Source organism: Lucilia cuprina, chromosome 4, assembly GCF_022045245.1.
Source record: "Lucilia cuprina isolate Lc7/37 chromosome 4, ASM2204524v1, whole genome shotgun sequence".
Lineage (NCBI taxonomy): Eukaryota > Metazoa > Arthropoda > Insecta > Diptera > Calliphoridae > Lucilia > Lucilia cuprina.
This window is the reverse complement of record NC_060952.1, coordinates 61528967-61545193: the sequence shown is the minus strand read 5'-3', so window position 1 is coordinate 61545193 and position 16227 is coordinate 61528967. Positions and strand designations below refer to the sequence as shown.

Here is a 16227-nt window from a genome sequence, read left to right as displayed (position 1 = left end):
CGTTTGTTATAACTGTATTTCGGAGGCCTATTTGAAATCAAATTCCAACATTGTTGTTATTTTTAAATACCATAAACTAATTTTGGGGAAAAAATTTTGGGCGTCATCAAGTTTAAGATTGGAGACCTGAGATAAAATTTTTTTGGCAACACTGCTATGAACTGACAAACCCTGGTTTATATACACTAAGGAATTGAAGGAATTTTTCGCCCACCGAAATAGTGTTGCATAGTGTTATTTGTAATTTATCAAACAAACTAATTACCTGATATGATGATAATTCTTTTACGAACGCATTATCACTTCGGCTCATATAGTCAAATAAAACATCTTGTTGGACATCTCGATTTTTATCAACAAATCCTTCAGCTGTATATATAACACAGCCTGCGTAGTGTTTAATTCCGAATTCTGTTTCCCAATGTCTACGATCAACTCCCTTAAAGTAGTACGGATTGTATTCAAATTCAACATGCATGTTATTCAGGTATGCCGTGTCCGATCCTTTTGGCATGTGACACTGTTCAGTTAGTAATTTAAAAATACATCTTGGCGGCCGCTCAATCATTTCTAAACACATTGAATTATCTGTAAATTCAACATGTGAGTAGAATATTTCCTCTTGTTTGTACTGCAAATAAAAAATGTAATAAATGGAATTAAGATATATATATATATATATATATATATATATATATATATATTATATATATATATATATATTATATATATATTATATATATATAATATATATATATATATAATATATATTATATATACATACATACATACATACATACATAATATTCTATATAATAATATAATACCATGTTTCCACGCTCAGTTGAATTACTTAGTTCGGCCTCTGAATGACGATAGCCAATTTAACCCGTTTCTACGACACATTCGTAATTTGTTTTGGCAGTTCATCACCATATTTATTTATTTATTGATTTATTTATTTATTTATTTATTTATTTATTTATTATTTTTTAATTTTTTAAAAGGAATTGCGTAGAATGATAAATTAGAGATTATGCCTTGCGCATGATTTGACGTAGTTGAAGGTTTCCAAATATGTTTTGCTTTGGCAGAAACAAATATTACATCAGTTTTTAAAATATATAAAGAATTTCGCCTTAAATTTATTAAAATATAAAATTAAAAAATATAAAATGAAAAGTGTCGTGAAGTGCAGTTAAAATGATCCAGAACTTAAAAAAATGAAAACAAAATTTAGAGGAAAAAACATAAACATGGAGTGAACAGTGGACAAATGTAATTAATATTAATGTTAAAAAAAAATGAAAATTGTGCAATAAAATGTACATTGTATTTTTTGCTTTTTAGTATTTAAAATTTTATTAAATATTTTTTTTACAAAAAAATTGCAATAAATAAGTAAATTTATGGAAAGAATGATTACTATATATTAATTTTTAAATAAAATAATAAATTGTCCCACTGTTATATTTATAGCAGAAAATTAATAACCAATAGGAACATAGATTGTGTGACGTCAGAGATATGCGCAGAAAATTTTAATTATGTTCGCTGACGACGTAATCTTTAGTTTATCATTTTTGGTACAGTTTGTGTAATCCGCAGCTGAAATTTTGTATGGCCAATAATGTTATTCAGTATGTAATTGGCGGTTGAATGATAAATGAGAGCGTGAATTACGAACAACTGCATAATCTAAACGGGTTATCAGTGTCTCTCATAAGTATTCGAATTTAAGTATAATGTGAAAAGAAACCAAATTTAATAACATATTTTGTATGCAAAATTAATAAATTAATTTGTTAAATTGTCTAGACACTCCTTAGCTTTGATATCACGCTTTTTCAAACTTTAAAAATTCAGATTTACTTAAATTAATTTAACTTTATTTAAAAAAAGTCCATAAAATTACTTCACAAAAGTATACGAATTTTTTCTGTATTTCATATTTAACTATATTATACGAAACACAAAAATTAGAATCGAATGGTTTTCTTGCTAAAAATTGTTTTAAGGGGTAAATATCAACCGAATCGATATAATTTTTGACCATTTGGTCCACAATTTTGGGGCATTTGTACCATCTTTTTATGTAATATATACATTTTAAGTTTTCAATATATTGTGGAAGTGTACAACTCCAAAACATGCCTCGCAGAAACGCCATTCAATATAGTGGAATCATTCTTTTTATAACCAATGGCCTCTAAGCTGAATGTCACCATATCATTATGGTCTAACTCAAAAATATTGATATCTGTTTAAATATTATCTACTATGATCAAAATAAGCCCAAAATTTTTTACATACAGTGTTGTTGTAATGGGCAACTTAATCGTGAATGTTATGAGTAGTAAAAACTAAAATCTACTGTATAGGATGACGTTTTGTTAAGGCATGTTTTGGAGTTGTACACCGCTACGATGTCTTGAAAATTTAAAATATATTAATGCTAATATCTATAATTATATATACTAGCCAACTTTGTCGGAAAATATTGATCCTAGTGGTACGAAAAGGGACTTAAGATCCAGATAATTCAATTAGAAACAGAAGGACTATACCAAAAATATATCTTGAAATGTTTAAAAACAGATCCTTTTAACAAAAATTATTATTTTTAGATACCTCAAGGAATCTATTAAATCCCAATATTAAATTTTAGTTTTATCTCTTAAAAAAAATAGAAAAAAAATGTTTCGTAAAATATGGACAAATATGAAATACAGGAAAAATTCGAATACTTTTATGAAGTAATTTTATGGACTTTTTTAAATAAAGTAAATGTGAATTTTGTAAATTTTGAAAAGCGTGATATCAAAGCTAAGGACTGTCTAGACTATTTAACAAATTAATTTGTTAATTTTGCATACAAAATATGTTATTAAATTTGGTTTCTTTTCACATTATACTTAAATTCTAAGTATTCGAAGAGAGAGACACTGTAGATATATAATAATATTCATATAATATAATATAATAATATCATATATTCATATAATATTGTAAAAACAAATCTAATATATGTATATCGTTTTTAAAAAATAGTTAATTAGAACAAATTGAAATACATAAGTACATACGTATATTGTTTTATTGTATAGAAATGAAACACTGTTATTCATCGAGTCTTATTAATTTTCGCGAATATCAAACTCTAGCAAATATGTGAAATCATTGGCTGTCAGAGGACGTATGTTCTTTTTATTTGATTCAAATTTAAGTTAATTTTTTAAATATTAAAAACTGAATTTAGATGTAAATATTTTATATTAATAAAACTTATTTCTTTTAGCAAATAAATGTGTGTATATTCAAAAGTTATCAAATTTGTATCGTAATTTTCATAAAGATTTTTATTAAGTTGAAGTTTTTGATAGCAAATGGGTTGAACTTCAAAAAATCCAAGACACTTGTTCCATAAAATTTAAATATAAGACAACACAAGTATTTTTTTTTTTTTTTTTTGATATCTCTATTGGTTTAGAACTTGCGAGATTACCAATTTAACCGTTTTTATCTATTAAAAACTCTGGGATCGTCTAAACGCATAATGTAATACGGATGGAAAATTTTGTTTAAGAAAAGCAGTTCGCATTAGATAAGAGATGTATTTTTATTTAACTGCTTATAGTTTTTACTATAGACCTCATTAATAGCAATCTAAAAGTATATCATTTTATTAATTTTAATTAACTGGAAGGGTATTTTCGTGAAACCCGTTAAAATGAAAATCTATATAAAGTTCGGAAATAAATTTAAATATTAAAAAGAAGTTATATATTCATAATCTTCAGACTCTAGCTTTATTAATGTCATCAGTTGTCAAACCCTTTGTACTTTTTAGTTTATAGGTGTAATAATTTCTTTTGTCAAAATCAAGACTATCAACTGTTGTTTTAAGACTTTTCTGAATAAGTCCGTATTTTTGTTTCCTGAATGTTTCCTTGGTGTAACTTGCACAACTTATTAACCAATATATTGGTGGTAGGTTCGCGCAAATAGAGGAGAACCTCCTTTTGTTAAATGATTTCTTTTGTAAAAAATTTATTTTTAGTATAGTGATGTTTTCTTTAGAAAACCTCTTTTTATTTAAAAGTTTTATTCTATAGAAAATTTCTATTTGGTAAAAATATGTCCCATAAAATCTATTTATTGGTTTGAAATTAATTTAAAAATTTTTAAATTACAGTAGAATACAACGATTTTGTTCATGAACGAATAACGAATACAAACTTTTATTGAAATAATTTAATTTTATTTATGTATGGTATTAAAAAATGGGCAATATCTGTCTACGATTTAACTATAACGCAGATAACTTGCTTTAAAAACGTGGTTGGCAATAAAATTCGAAATGTACATTTTTTTATGGAACCAAAATGTTTTTGTAAAACATTATGTAAATATTGGTTGATATTTGATCCTACCTCCCATATAAAGATCCCATAAGAATATAACTTTACATGTATAATTCTCTTAAAATGCCTGTATATCAACTAAACTTATAGTTCCTTATTGCATTAAATAAAAACTTTTCATAGAATCTCTTTTAAAACAGAAAACATTTAATAATATAAATTTTTATAAATTGCAAAAAAATACTAAAAGATTTGTTTCAAGTGTACACAAAAATTAATTACTGATTTTAACTAGTTAATAGTTTACCGCTTAACTGATATGTTAACAATTTTTTTATTAAAAAGTTTGTAAATTATCATATTGACAATTTTCATAAGTTGATTTCAAAATTATATATCAAGTTGATTTCAAAATTATAAATAAAATAAAACGTCAAAAAAGAAATAATATTTTGTATACAATTCTTTTACAATAAAAAAAATATGGATGGCTAAACTACGAGGTAAGACTGAGTTCTATTAGAGTTGTAATGTTATAAGTTTAAAGCTACGTTCACACCTATCAAATGTTTGATGAAAATGACGTGACCCCTAAAAATATATATTTTGATTTCCTTAAAATATATATTTATTGCACAAACGTAATATATCTTTGACGACATCAGTTCAGAACGTATTTATTATTTGTTTCGACAATATTTGCAATTACAAAAATCATGCAGAATCAAAAATAAATTTACAAAAATTAGTGGTTACGTCTTTTTCATCAAATATTTGATAGGTCTGAACGTAGCTTAAGAGTTATTTAAAATTGATGGTTTTGGAATAAATCCTTATTAAGTTTGAACATACAATGTAAATGCAGCTTTTTGTTGTACAACATATGTATATCGTCACTTGAGATGCAAAAGGGCGTAACAACACTTTTGAAAAATTTACAGGAGAGACAAAAAACTAAATAAAAACGAAATTTTTTACAAGATTTATATCCGTACATTAAAAAATACGTTTAAATATGACAGACATTGTCTATTATGTTGCTTTTTAGCACTTTCTGACTTGCGGAAATGACTAATTTTTGTTACGCCCTTTTGAATTTCATGTCAATAAAATCGGAGTTTTTGAAAATAGAGTTCTAAAAATATGCGACAACAAATCGATTTTAAATTTATTGGTTTCCTTTTTGGATTTCAGGTGGCGATATATGTATATAATTAAACTAAAAATTATCTTTTACTTTTTAAGATTAGAAAACATCCCGGTTAATTTGTATCCATTGGACAAACTTCACAGAAAAAATAACAAAAGTTGTTAAGTAATTATATAGCATTGTTAACAAATAATTAGGATTTTCAAGAATTTGTGTATTTTATATTATATTTATTGAATAATTTTCATTCATTGATTATCAATTATTGTAATTGTTAAAAAATTGTATAAAATTGAAAACAAAACAATAGTGTCCAACCGAACGTTCGGGTACGGGTTCGGAAAAAAAGTGAGGTTCAGCCAATGTTCGGTGTTCGGCTAAATTTTGACCGAACGCCAAACTTTTTATAAAATGTTTATTTATCATACTTTACATCATCAACAAGTTTTAAAAATACTAAAAAATTGTTTACAGAAGTAACATACATCCTGGCTGTACAATAAATTTCCGATATACATAGGTGCAAAACGCCTTTACGGCTTACATTTGGACATGCCTTTAGAAAATTACTTACGATCATAACATGCTTAAAAATACTAGTATTTTTATGATATTATACTTAAATTTTTTATGAACAAAAATTTCATACAAATTGGCAAATTGAAATTTGCGAATTGTGTTAAGTATTGTAAATATATTATCTTTATATTTTATATATTTTTTTATTTTTTTGGAAACTCTATAACTTTACTAATTCAATAAAATTTATTTTTATTTCGATACGTACTTAAAACGAAATTTTTATCACCTTGGATCATAATATGATCATGTATAACAATATTATGATAAATACAAAAAATTTACATACATACATACATACATACATACATACATACATACATACATACATATATACATACATACATACATACATACATACATACATACAAAATCAAAAGTCGCCACAGTTATAGCGCTTAAAAGTTAAAAAAAATCCAAAAAACTACGTTTTTACTGGAAACGCAAAAAAAGCGTGGATATAACCCACAACAAAGAACCAAAAATACAAATTAAATTAACCAAAATATTTTAAATATCCGTGTATAGATACGCTTTTTAAATTTTTTAACCTTCTTAAACATATTTAAAAAAAAAAAACTAAGTATACATTCATTATAGATTATTATTTTGCATTTATGTTTGATAGATTAAAAATTATGAGGATTTTAATTTATTAATTTTTTAAAATTGCGTTAAATACAAAATGGTTAAATTTTTGCGAAGGGCTTATAGCTTTTACATTCGACCTCATTAATAGCAACCTAAAAGTATATAATTTTATAAATTTTTTAGTTTTTCTTGAAAGAAAATCCCTGCGTTTTCTGCACACGAGAAATTTTGATGAAAATATTTTTGAGGTTAGACAATAGCAGCTTGTATAAAATTATCTGCTGCTTCCATTTCTAAATTTGAATGAGTAAATAATATAATGATCGTTACAATGAAAATCTATACAAAGTTTGAAAACAAATTTCTTGTACATTGACAAAAAAGAATGTATGGTCGTATTCCTTTAAGTCTTGTGAATAGAAATTCATCATTACTTAATTTTCAACATTTTAACTAAAGAAATATTTAATACATAAAGTTGATTTCTTAAAATCTAAAATAAAACAAGTAAGAAGTTATAGTCGGGCGTGGCAACCATATAATACTCTACATCTGTATACGAATAAAATGTGATTTAGTTTTCATAATAAAGCATTAAGGTTGAGTTGTGCCTTGCCTCAGATATACTTAAGCCATTTATTGTTTAATAAAACTGTAAATTTAAGTAAAATTTTGATGGGGGCTTTTTATAGGGGCTAGGTCAAAGAGGCTCTATAATTATAGAACTTGTTTTTGCAGCTTTTTGTCGGGATATGAGTATATTAAACATAATTATAATCTTAAAAGCCCTATTTGGCTTGTTCAGTTGCATGGGGCCTAGGTGAAATAATGGACCGATGTTAACTATTTTCGTCTACGGTTCCATAAAAGATCATGTGTTTCAAATTTCATTAAATTATCTCCAAAATTGCGACCTGCAGTTTGATTACAATGTTTGCAAGCTCTATTCGAGGGTTCGGTTGTATGTTGGCCAGGTGATAAATAATATAAATAGTGAAATAATGGACCGATCCTAACCATTATCAATAGACTTCGTCGCTGGGGTAATAGAATATAATGTACCAAATTTCATTGAATTATCTTGAAAATTGCGACCTGTAGTGTGATTACAAGGTTTACATGGCCGGACGGACAGACGGGCATATCTAAATCTACTAACAAAACGATTCTGAGCCGATTGGTACACTTTAAGGTGGGTATAGGACCAATATTATTGTGCGTTAAAAGCATCAGCACAAACCCAATATACCCTCCCGAGTTCTTATATATGTCGTTGCATTGGTTGCCTGCCGATCTGATGGCCAGGCAACTGGCATTAAACTCGGTAGTCAGACTTCATGCTGCCGGAATATGGAAGCCAAACCGACATGGTCATCCCGGGGATGTACGACTTACATCCCCTAAAATATAGATTACTGCTCTCTCACGCTACTTCTGGACAAAAGATTCACAGTTAGGATGTCAAATGTACCTTCCTTCTCAGAAGGTGAAACACTTGACATCTTTACTGATGGATCTAAGTCCACTACAGGCGTGGGTGGTGGTTTCTTTATTCCCCGCTTAAATAAAGCGGTATGTTTTAAGCTGAACGATAACTGCAGCGTCTTACAGGCTGAAATCTCAGCTATAAAAAGAGCGGTTAACTGGATGAGGTATTATAGGATATGCAATGTTAATATCCGAATTTGTACTGACAGTAAACCTGCTATAAAGTCTCTATCTGGTGTTTACACGACATCCAGACTGGTTCGCGAATGTCGGGTGTCTCTTGACGAGATGGCGAACCATTCGTGCCTGGAACTATTCTGGGTACCGGGTTATTCTAATATTCCCGGAAATAGAAAAGCGGACGAACTGGCAAAAAACTGGTTCCCGCCTTCACATAGAGGACACTGACACACTAGTCGGTGTTCCGCTTTCATTCTGTAAGGCCTTTATTCAGCATGAACTCTATGGGTCTGCTTAGACCAGATGGTCATCACTGACCTATTGCTCTACATCAAGAATGACCTGGCCTCTCTATAATGAACTGTCTGATGGGGCTTCCAAGGATGAGACTACGTACACTGGTAGCCATCCTAACAGGGCATAGGTTGGTTTTCTCAGACTTTCTTTCGAAATCAGCAACTTGTGCAGATTGTCGGTACGAAGTCGTTTCAAATTCGCAAAAATTGATTAGTGGATTGCTTCGTATGCTTGGATGTCTGTTGGTTTCATTTCATTGTGTATTTTGTTTTTTTATTTGTGTATTTCGTTTTGTATGTTTTGATGTCTGTTGGTTTCATTGCCTTGTGCTTTATTTCATACAATTGAAAAAAGTTTTGTTGAAATGTTGTTAGAAACAATTCACACGTTTTCAACTGACTGAGTACTAATTCAGCAAAATTATTCCATACAAATTTCGCTATAATTTTTTTTTTTTTTTTATAAAGTTTATAAAAATTTCACGTGAAATTTTAGGAAGAGTACCTAGCTTAAATCTTGATTTTAAACAAATTTTAAACTTTTAACAAAGGTTGTGCCAGTCCACACTAGGAAACTTTTTTTGGGAAACTATTGATTTTGAGTGAGAGGGAAAGAATATCATCAATCTCTCTCGCGGTACGGAGTACTCGTTTTGTTATTCTTCTCATTCGAACAACAATAAATCGTGCAATTAATACGTAGTTTCTGATACAAAAATTAATATGTATAGACATTAAAGAAACTCCAAAAGAGAATTAAGACAAGTGATAGTGTTATAATCTGCTGTTTCATTTTGTATAGAACTTGTTGATGTCAAATTTCATTGCATTACTCGTATTTTAATAACCAAAACTCTTTTCTGAAGGGAACCTTTTTATTATGTTCCTATGTATACACTTTCTTATGTCGATTTTCATCGCTGTACTAGTAATTTTCTGTATTTTATTAATCAAATTTTCTAAAGAGGATCTTATATGAGGGGTATAGTCAATTATTGACCTATCCTATATATCGAAGCACTTTCATACTTGTATGATATTTTATCGCTATACTTTTATTATTTTTTAACCAATAATTAGCGTTAAATTAATTTTCTCAAGGAGAGATTTTTGCTCGCATAGCACTTATGTTTATCAAATAATATCACTATATTCCAATTTTTAAGCCAGTAATAAGCGTTAGTCATTTTCACCTTATATAGGGGAGGGGTCATTTATAAGCCGATCTTAAAAATTGGTGCAAAATCGCTTTACTCATATTTTTAAGCCAGTAATGAGCTTTAAAAACAATTTCCTGAAGGGACCTAATTATGGGCCGAAATTGGTAGAGAGGGTTCGGTTTATAAGAAACTTACTTACCAAATTTTATCGCTATACTCGAATTTTTAGGCCGGTAATGAGTGTTAAAGATATTTTCTGAAGGGGACCTTATATGGGAGGTAGGGCCAATTATGGACCACATAGAAATTAACAGAGCACTTTTTTCTCGCAAGGAACATAATTGTCGAATTTTATTTCTATATTCGTATTTTTAAGCCAGTAATGAGCGTTAAAGTGATTTTCCGGAGGGGACCTTATATGGAGGGTAGGGTCAATTATGGACTATTCCTAAAAAATGGTAGAAATTCTTTTAAAGCAGTTATGCTCGTTAAAGCTGTTTTGTGCATTGTCCATTTGTATAGGGGCTATCCGAAAAGTGGATCCGAAAAAAGACCCAAATATGTATACTTTTATGGGTCTGTGACCAGTATTTCGATGTGTTACAAACGGAATGACAAAATCAACAAAAGTTTCCTAGTGTGGACCAGGTCTTACCAACAGAAGCCACTAGCAACGAAAACACTATAGATGTGCGGTCACAAAATGTACTCACAAACATTTTTATTAACTGTCAGCAAAAAATAAAACTCTTCTTCTTTTGCCACTACTTCAATATTATCAGATACATAAGGTGGTAAATAAGCTAGTTCGCCACATATACAATGAATTTAATGAGAAAGATGAAATTTTGTACATGTATGCTTTGAAATACATTTCAAGCTTCGACTTCATGCAATTATCAGATAAATTCAAGGCAGCAAAGCGATAGTTAATTGTACTACAACCGTATTGTTAATTGTACTACAACGAAGATTTAAGACTAGAGGACTAACAAAAGGTAGTGTAGTTTGAGTATATACAAAAAAGTTGTCGAAGATAAAGCCAAGGTGAACTAGAATGATTTGTTTCTAGTATCTCACTATTTCAAAAGCATGTGATAACTAAAGATTAACAGATGGAGCCTACATATGAGAAAGGGCAACCCAATTTCTCATAGGGATCAATATGTGTTGTAATTCTTCCAAAGCAAAATATATAGTGTTATCCCAAAAATCGAATGCTGTTCTATGCGTTGTTTTTTTTTTTTTTTTTTGTGAACAATCCATACACAATAGTTGATTTTGTATGGAATAGCTGTTCAAAATTTACAAAATTCATCAACAAATGTGGATTTTTTTACGAGAAAAAAAAAGTTATTTAACGAAAAAAGGGAACACCTTTAACATGAAATGATGATAGGCAATAGAGGTGAATAAATATAAAATTGAGATTTATAACTTATCGTCATCTAAAATTCAAAAGGGCGTAACAACATTTTTAAAAATTTTACGGGTGAGATAAAAACTAAATACAATGAAAACTATTGTTGCTATAAAAACGTAATTGGAGATATAAGCAAAAATCCGAGATAACCTCAGAAAATTTCATTAAAAATTTTGATTTTTCGAGTATGCAGAGACAGAAAGGCTTTGTGCTATAATAGCCCATTCAGACCAAGTAATTTGGTTTTGAAATTATAAATGAAATCTTACCTGTTCAGACCGGTGCTTTATACACTTAGACGGATTTTGCTTGTCAGCAAAGTTAAATTTTAAGCAGAATTACTTTTTATTCTGCTTAAAATTTAACTTTGGTAATGTTTAAATATTATAATTACCATTTATATAATACTAGCTAATGCCCGGTGTGCTTCGCTACCCCAACTAAAATAAAATATTTTAGCTGGGGTAGCGAAATATATATTTATATATTTATTTAGTTACTAAATTATAAAAATCTTCTTGTAAAATATGAGAGATGCCAAGAAAATGACTGTAAGTTAGAAAATTTATATCTATCTATGAAAAATTAGAATTATCTAACAGTTTTCAAGATATAAGAAATTTTCTTTTTAATTCATATCTGTGGTGCCAAGCCCCCCATTAAGAGTTCGCCCGTTATTTTCTAAATGTTCACATGAATGTCGAAGTTATTCATATAAAATTTGAAGATTCTAACTGTAACTGTTTCCAAGATAAACGAATTTTTGTATTTAATTTATATGAGAGGTACCACGCCCCCAATCGCTTGTCCTCCCACATTTTATCCTAAATAATCGTATTGACACTAAAGTGGCCCCATAATAGTCCGCCAGTTTAATACCCAAAAAGTTTACATGGATGCTGAAGTTATTCCGTTACCTGCGGATCTTCAGAAGAACTAAGATCTCGTCACTCCATGGCTGCTATTGATCTACAAAGCATGCCTTAGGTTGCTATAAATCCCTCATATGTGGATGAGATATAATGTGGTATTTATTCCTAAAGGGGGAAGACATCTCATACCAAACCAAAAGACTATAGACCAACAAATTTTCTGCCTTTCCTTTTCAAGACTCTTGAAAGGTTCATTGATGTACACTTTAGATTAACCATCCCCACGAAATGATCTCCAAATTATAACATGCCTATACTAAAGCCAAGCCTGTAGAAACGGCTCTACACTCGCTAGTGGGACATGTAGAATGTTTACTTGCGCATACAGAGTACTCCCTTGTTGCCTTCCTTGGCATCGAAGGTGCCTTTAACAATGTTGAACCCTATGCCATTATAAATGCACTTGATGGACTAGGGGTTGATCATCAAACTCAGCAGCTTATTAAAAAACTTCTCAGTAATAGGGTCATAAGTGCAACGATAGGCGAAGTCAATGTCTCAAGACTTGCTAGTCGTGGCACACCACAGGGGGGAGTTCTATCTCCCCTACTCTGGAATGTGGCTATGAACTCCTTACTGAATGAACTGTATAAAAGGAGAATTAAAACTGTGGCTTATGTTGATGATGTCGCGGTAGTGGTATCTGGTAAATTCCTGGATACTATATCAAATTGCATGGAATCTGCTCTAAACTTGCTTAGCAAGTGGAGTGTTTCCTGTGGCCTCAGTGTGAATCCAAGGAAGTATAAGATTGAAAACTTTATGCCTCTAAAGCTAAACGGAATAAGACTCAATCTCACTGATCATGCGAAATACCTTGGAGTAATCCTTGACAGTAAACTATCCTGGAATATGAACATCCAAAAAGGATAAATAAGGCATATATAGCTATTTACACCTGCAAGAGGGCAGTTGGTTCAAACTAGGCCGTCAACCGCAAAAGTATCAACTGGATCTTCAAAACAGTTGTTAAGCCCATACTACTCTATGGTGTTATTGTTTGGTGGCAGACATTAAAAATCACTTCTCATTGCGCAGCCATCGAACGTACCTTTCGAAATATTGCAATCCTGATTACGGGAGCAATGAGGACGACACCAACGAAAGCCCTGCTAACCATATAATGAATTGGTTACCAGCTGACCTGATGGCGATTCAACTGGCCCTTAATTCTGCAATCACACTAAATGCGTGTGGTTCGTGGTCCTGTAGTAGAGGTATAGGGCACTCACGAATTATTAAACACTTTGAGTCCTTGCATCTTAATGTAGACTATTGCGTCGCGAAACCTCACTTCGACAGACGCTATCACATCCGAATTCCCAACAGGAATTAAGTACACGAGTCACACCCAACTGATGGTGTAACAAATGTTTTCACTGACGGCTCGAAGAGGAGCAGAAGAGTGGGTGGTGGCTTTAATATTGAAAGATTTGGAATCAAATCCTCTTTTAGGCTACCTACTTATTGTAGTATTTTACAGGCAGAGATATCTGCTATTAAACGAGTCGCCAACTGGCTGATGTATTATCAAAAATGGGGTGATATGTGTATATATACGGACAGCAAAGCTGCGATCAGAAATCTAGCGGGTGTCTTTACGACATCTAGGTTACCCGCAGAATGCCGGGTATCTTTGAACGAGATAGCGAGACATTCTAGGATAACGCTAATATAGGTTCCTGGACATAGTAATTGTCGGGGAAACTGTATAGCTAACGAACTTGCCAGGAATGGTGCGATGAGAGGGGAGGATGAAATCGACGCATTTACTGGTATCTCTATTACTAACTGTAAGCTTCTGGTTCAGACTGAACTATATGATATGGCTTAAATCAGATGGTTCAGTGAAACCACCTGTCATAACTCGAGGTCAATTTGGCCTCTATACAATGCTCCTAGGTCAAGCTATCAAGCTTTTACAGGGATATAAAGCTTTTGCAGGGATATCAGTCATAACGGGACACTGTACTATTGGCAATCACGCCAGAAGAATGGGTCTCGAATATAACGACTATTGTAGAAGTTGTAATAATGAGGAGGAAGAGGAAACAATACCCATCATTCAATTAAAGCAGAGAACAATGTTTCGGCCTTGCTGCTTTATTTTGTCTGGATGAGCTATCTGGGATATGTCTATAGAATATCCTAAACTTTGTAAATCAAACTGGTTGGTTTAAAACTGGAAGTAGAGAGTAAAAATCAATTGAACTCCTACGACCAATAGGGTAACACAACGAGACCGCCACTAGGTGGACCCATGTGAGTCACTCATATTTGATTGAACGGCTGCCCTTCTTAACTAACCTAAAGTTATTCGTGCAAAATTTTAACTGTAATAGTTTACAAGATAAACGAATTTTTGTATTTAATTTATATAGGAGGTGCCACGTCCCCTAACGATAGTCCGCCCACATTTTATCCTAAAAGATCATATTGACACTAAAAAGGCTCCGACAAAATTTGAGGACTCTAATTGACTTTATTATCCCAAGATAAACAAATTTTTTTATTTAATTAATATTGGAGGGGCCACTCCTCTCATGAGTAGTCCGCCAATTTATTATCTAAAATGATCATATTGACACTAAAAAGGCTCCGACAAAATTTGAGGACTCTAATTGACTTTATTATCCCAAGATAAACAAATTTTTTTTATTTAATTAATATGGGAGGGGCCACTCCTCTCATGAGTAGTCCGCCAATTTATTATCCAAAATGTTTACATGGATGTTAAAGTTATTAATGCAAAATTTTAAGATTCTTACTGTAATAGTTTCCAAGATAAACGAATTTTTGAATTTAATTTATATGGGTGGTGCCACGCTCCCTAACGCTAGTCCGCCCACTTTTTTTATAAATAATCATATTGACACTAAAGTCGCTCCGACAAAATTTTTTTAATTTATATGGGAGGTGCCGCTCCCTCATGGGTAGTTCGCCAATTTATTACCTAAAATATTTACATGGATGTTAAAGTTATATGGGAGGTGAAACACCCCCTAACGTTAGTCCGCCAGCTTATTATCATAATCATATTCATACTAAAGTGGCTCCGAAAAAAATTTGAGGACTCTAACTGTTATATTATATTTATATTTTCTTAATGTGGGCGTGGCTCATCGCCCACTTGAAATTTCAAAATAGAAAGTAGCCTATTACCTATTCCAGACATACAGGAATTCGCTGTGAAAATTTTAAGAAAATCGGTTCAGCCGTTTAGTAGTCTATAGCGCTCAAACATAAAAACAAACACACATTCATTTTTTTACATATAGACTAAATAATACCCTATCGAAATTAAATACATAATAATCAAAAAATACTTAATTAGTTACTAAATTATAAAATTTTTCTTAAAGGTTTATTATAATTTATTTATTTTAAATTCTAAAATAATACATTAATGATATATTTACTTCTTACTTACTAAAATTTAATACACTGAAAAAAGCCTAATATATACGAAAAATTTCGTAAATTGTACGAATCGTTCGTTTTTTCGTACCACGAAATTCTTTCGTAATATACACGAAATTGTACGAAATATTTTAGTATAATGTAAAATATTCTTGAAAAAATTAATTTACATAAATTGAAAAAAGGGAATTTTAAATAAATATGGTAAAATTTACTAAATATTAATTTATTCAAACATTTTTTTAAAATAAATTTTCTAATTTTAGTTCAAAATTATTCTCCACACTAATTTTAATTTTTTTATGAAAATAATTCGAGAATAATATTATACTTTTTCTTAAATTTTATAAAAATGTTGTAGTTTTATGTAGTTTATTATAATTATTATCATTATGTTTAATATCGCTAAAATTTAAGAAAAAAATATTACGAAAGGTTTTCGTACTTTCGTAACAATAGAAAAGGGTTTTATTAAATAATATTTCGTATTATATACGAAATTTTTGTAAATATTACGAAAATAGAAGTTACGAAATTTTTTTGTAAAGTTGAGCATGGATTATTTTCAGTCTTAAAGAATAATTCTAATTCTAATGCCTTGGGATATACAATATTTTTTTTTATCCTCTAGTATATATAAAAAC

The 16227-nt window shown here is 30.3% G+C and overlaps 1 protein-coding gene across 2 annotated transcripts in view; it reads right to left on the bottom strand.

The window, feature by feature from the left end:
• The window catches only part of LOC111688377 (myosin-I heavy chain), a 1083699-nt gene that overhangs the window by 993457 nt on the left and 74015 nt on the right, over positions 1 to 16227 (bottom strand). The window contains exon 4 of one of the 2 annotated variants that reach the window (XM_046950625.1): positions 266 to 631. The exons of the other annotated variant lie outside the window; for it this stretch is intronic. Coding sequence (XP_046806581.1) covers positions 266 to 631 — 366 coding nt within the window. The remainder of the gene's footprint in view (positions 1 to 265; positions 632 to 16227) is intronic. 2 annotated transcript variants of the gene reach the window in all.